This window comes from Colobus angolensis, unplaced genomic scaffold (assembly GCF_000951035.1).
Source record: "Colobus angolensis palliatus isolate OR3802 unplaced genomic scaffold, Cang.pa_1.0 Scaffold494, whole genome shotgun sequence".
Classification (NCBI taxonomy): Eukaryota; Metazoa; Chordata; class Mammalia; order Primates; family Cercopithecidae; genus Colobus; species Colobus angolensis.
This window is the reverse complement of record NW_012118421.1, coordinates 280494-284594: the sequence shown is the minus strand read 5'-3', so window position 1 is coordinate 284594 and position 4101 is coordinate 280494. Positions and strand designations below refer to the sequence as shown.

General features: G+C 40.0%; 1 protein-coding gene across 2 annotated transcripts in view; it reads left to right on the top strand.

Annotated features, from left to right (window-relative positions):
• Positions 1-4101, top strand: part of BAZ1A (bromodomain adjacent to zinc finger domain, 1A) — a 134606-nt gene that overhangs the window by 78245 nt on the left and 52260 nt on the right. For both annotated transcript variants that reach the window (XM_011959454.1, XM_011959453.1), the window contains exon 10: positions 1079-1225. In XM_011959454.1, the coding sequence (XP_011814844.1) occupies positions 1079-1225 (147 nt within the window). The remainder of the gene's footprint in view (positions 1-1078; positions 1226-4101) is intronic.

The following is a 4101-nucleotide window of genomic DNA, read 5'->3' as shown; positions in this document are numbered from 1 at the left end:
CGCCTGCCACCGCGCCTGGCTAATTTTTTTCTTTTTCTTTTTTATTTATTTATTTATTTTTATTATTATTATTTTTTTGACTACACCCAGGTTGGAGTGTAGTGCGTAATCTTGGCTCACTGCAACCTCTACCTCCTAGGTTCAAGCAGTTCTCTGCCTCAGCCTCCCGAGTAGGTGGGATTACAGGCACCCGCCACCATGCCCAGCTAATTTTTGTATTTTTAGTAGAGACAGGGTTTCACCATTTTGGCCAGGCTAGTCTTGAACTCCTGACCTTGTAATCTGCCCACCACGGCCTCCCAAAGTGCTGGGATTACAGGCGTGAGCCACTGCGCCCGGCCCAATTTTTATGTATTTTTAGTAGAGATGAGGTTTCACCGTGTTAGCCAGGATGGTCTCAATCTCCTGACCTCGTGATCCGCCTGCCTCAGCCTTGGCTCATTATAGGCATGAGCCATTGTGCCCAGCCTATAATGCTACTCTTATTTTAATAAAAGTGTATTCTTTAGGGGGGCTTTCAAATTATTTTATTTCTCCTTATGAGCCGGATGAGGCAAGAATCATTGTGCCTTATAGATCAAGGAGGTCTAAACAGTGCTGGTTTAGGTGAGATGAATTAGATAAGAAACATTTATTTATGACTTAGACACAATATTAGGATTAAAACCTAATGCAGATAATGACCTCTCCTATTCACTATTTGCACATACATAGCCCTCAAGAACAGTGGCACAATAACAAATATTTGCATTGTTCAGATTAGAATAAAACTATAATTTTTAAAATGTGCCTTAATTCGTGCCTTAAATTTAAATTTAAATGAAATATGTTGATCTATTGAGGCTATTTTGACTTACTTGAATGAGGTGACTTTGGCTTATGATTTTATTGTATTTTATTGTAATCTATATAAATTGTTTCTTATTTTGGCTTGGATAATATTTGGTTATACTTTCATAAATTGATGCTTAAGAAAATAGGTGCACATACTATTGTTGATTACATGTTTATTCCAATGGAATTGTTTTTTCAGTACATGAACAGAACTTTAAATTCATTTTAAACATTTTATTCACAGAAGTATTAGAGGAAGCTCTTGTAGGAAATGACAGTGAAGGCCCACTGTGTGAATTGCTTTTTTTCTTCCTGACTGCAATCTTCCAGGCAATAGCTGAAGAAGAAGAGGAAGTAGCCAAAGAGCAACTAACTGATGCTGACACCAAAGGTCAGAGTTCAACATTATTGCTGATTGAACCATAGTAGTTTTGTAGTGAAACTAATTTTTGAAGGCTAATTTTAAATTAAATTGGCTTTTATGCTTATAAAATATAGTTGTTCAGGTTACCTGATGTTGAATCATATGCTAACAACATACGAATTATGTTATAAAAATTTTGTTTTGATATAACCTGTGTCTGACAACCTTAAAGATATTTTCCCTCGATCTATCTTGCTTTTATTCCTTTAGACTTTTCCTATGATTTAGGAGCATTATAGATTTCATTGACCAGTATCTGTAATTCCAAGAGATTCTGCTAACTAGCACTGTAGCACCGTTTCTTTGTTTTTTGGGGTTTTTTTTGGCCCCTAACTAAGGAAATCCTTTTTTTTTTTTGAGATGGAGTTTCACTCTGTTGCCAGGCTGAAGTGCATTGGCATGATCTTGGCTCACCGCAACCTCCGCCTCCCAGGTTCAAGCGATTCTCCTGCCTCAGCCTCCCGAGTAGCTGGGATTACAGACGCCCACCACTGCACCCAGCTAATTTTTGTATTGTTTTTAATAGAGACAGGGTTTCACTGTGTTGGCCAGGCCGGTCTGGAACTTCTGACCTCAGGTGATCCACCCGCCTTGGCCTCCCAAAGTGCTGGGATTACAGGCGTGAGCCACTGCGCCTGGCCAGGAAATACTTTAATTGTAATTAATATTTTTTTGTTGTTGTTGAGATGGAGTCTTGCTCTATCACCCAAGCGGGAGTGCAGTGGCCGGATCTCAGCTCACTGCAAGCTCCTCCTCCCGGGTTCCTGTCATTCTCCTGCCTCAGCCTCCTGAGTAGCTGGGACTACAGGCGCCCGCCACCTCGCCCGGCTAGATTTTTGTCTTTTTTTTTAGTAGAGACGGGGTTATGGTCTCGATCTCCTGACCTCGTGATCCGCCTGTCTTGGCCTCCCAAAGTGCTGGGATTACAGGCTTGAGCCACTGCGCCCGGCCTGTAATTAATATTTTAAAATGAAAATACTACTGCTGATTTCATTTTAGATCTGACAGTTTTTACATCAGAGTTAAGTAAAATTTTACTTAATAGTTTGAACTAGATAATTTGCCCTTTAAGTTCTGTACGCTTAAATATCTAGAGTCAGTTGTATGCTACATGTTAATGCAGGAATAATTCTTGGGGCAAACCCTTACATATTTTTAAAACAGTACGTTCACTATTTTGTTTAGGATTTACCTCAGTCAGAGGAAATGTTAAGCATTTGTAATAAGAGATTGATTTGGCCTCCTGAATGATACCTTGAACTTTACCATATATGAGATTTAGGAACAGAAACTTGATTAAACAATACTTGAGTGTGTTACATAAAAATTCACAATAAGAAAGAACTGTTAGGAGACATCTTGATAGCAGAATATTGGTACAGAAAGATGGGACATTCCTCCAGTCAGATAGTTTTGTTGACCTTAGATAATTCAAGGTCATCTTCCTTTATGCCTGGTCTCTGAAGCAACAGGATATTGATGAGTATGCATTGATGTTTGTTGCCTTTTGATTTTACAGCCTGAGTTCAAGCAAAAATATATTTATATCTAGCTTGAGTGCTAACCACCATAGGTCCCTTATTAAGACCATTTTAAACAATATGACCCCTATTGTCATCTCAGATAATTTAGTCGATTAAATGATATTCTTTTAGCTATTATATTTATTAATGGCCAACATTATAGGGTTATTGATCAAATTCTAACAATACAAGACATAAAGCTGTATTTAATTCCAGATTTGAATTGTGTAGTTTTAGAAGTCATGGTGGAAAATAAAAGTGTGGTAAAAAGGAAATGGTATGGGAAAATTAGTATTATAAAGGAAAAATATATATAAGCAATGGTTGGTGTTTGAATTGCCATTACACTCTCTTCTCTTCTCTTCTCTTCTCTTCTCATCTCTTCTTTTTTGAGACGGAGTTTCGCTCTCGATGCCCAGGCTGGAGTGCAATGGCGCAATCTTGGCTCACTGTAACCTCTGCCTCCCGGGTTCAAGCAATTCTCCCGTCTCAGCCTCCTGAGTAGCTGGGATTACAGGTATGCACCACCATACCCGGCTAATATTGTATTTTTAGTAGAGACAGGGTTTCTCCGTGTTGGTCAGGCTGGTCTTGAACTCTCGACCTCAGGTGATCCGCTTACCTCGGCCTCCCAAAGTGCTGGGATTACAGGCTTGAGCCACTGCGCCCAGCTGCCATTACACTTTCATGATTGATCTGTGAGTTTTTAAAATAACTATTGCCTATATAGGACTGTGTATAAATATAAGATGTGTCTCTCTAAATAATATTGGCTACTTAATAAAAGTTTTAATGCTGTCTTTGAAAATATTTAGCCTGGGTGACATAGTGAGACCCTTGTCTCTACAAAAAATAAAACAAGGCTAGGCGCAATGGCTCATGCCGGTAATCCCAGCATTTTGGGAGGCTGAGGTGGGCGGATCACTTAAGGTCAGAAGTTCAAGACCAGCCTGACCAACATGGTGAAACCGCATCTCTACTAAAAATGCAAAAATTAGCCAGGCATGGTGGCGCATGCCTGTAATCCCAGCTACTTGGGAAGCTGAGGCACAATAATCCCTTGAACCCAGGAGGCAGAGGTTGCAGTGATCCGAGATCGCAACACCAGCCTAGGCAATAGAGAGAGACTCTGTCTCAAGAAAATAAATTTAATTAAAATTAGCCAGGTGTAGTCGTACATGCCTGTAGCCCCAGCTACTTGGGAGGCTGAGGTGGGAGGATTGTTTGATCCTGGGAGTTTGAGGCTGCAGTTTCCTGTGATTGTGCCACTGCACACCATCCTGGGACAGAGTGAGACCCTGTTTCGAAGGAAAAAATATA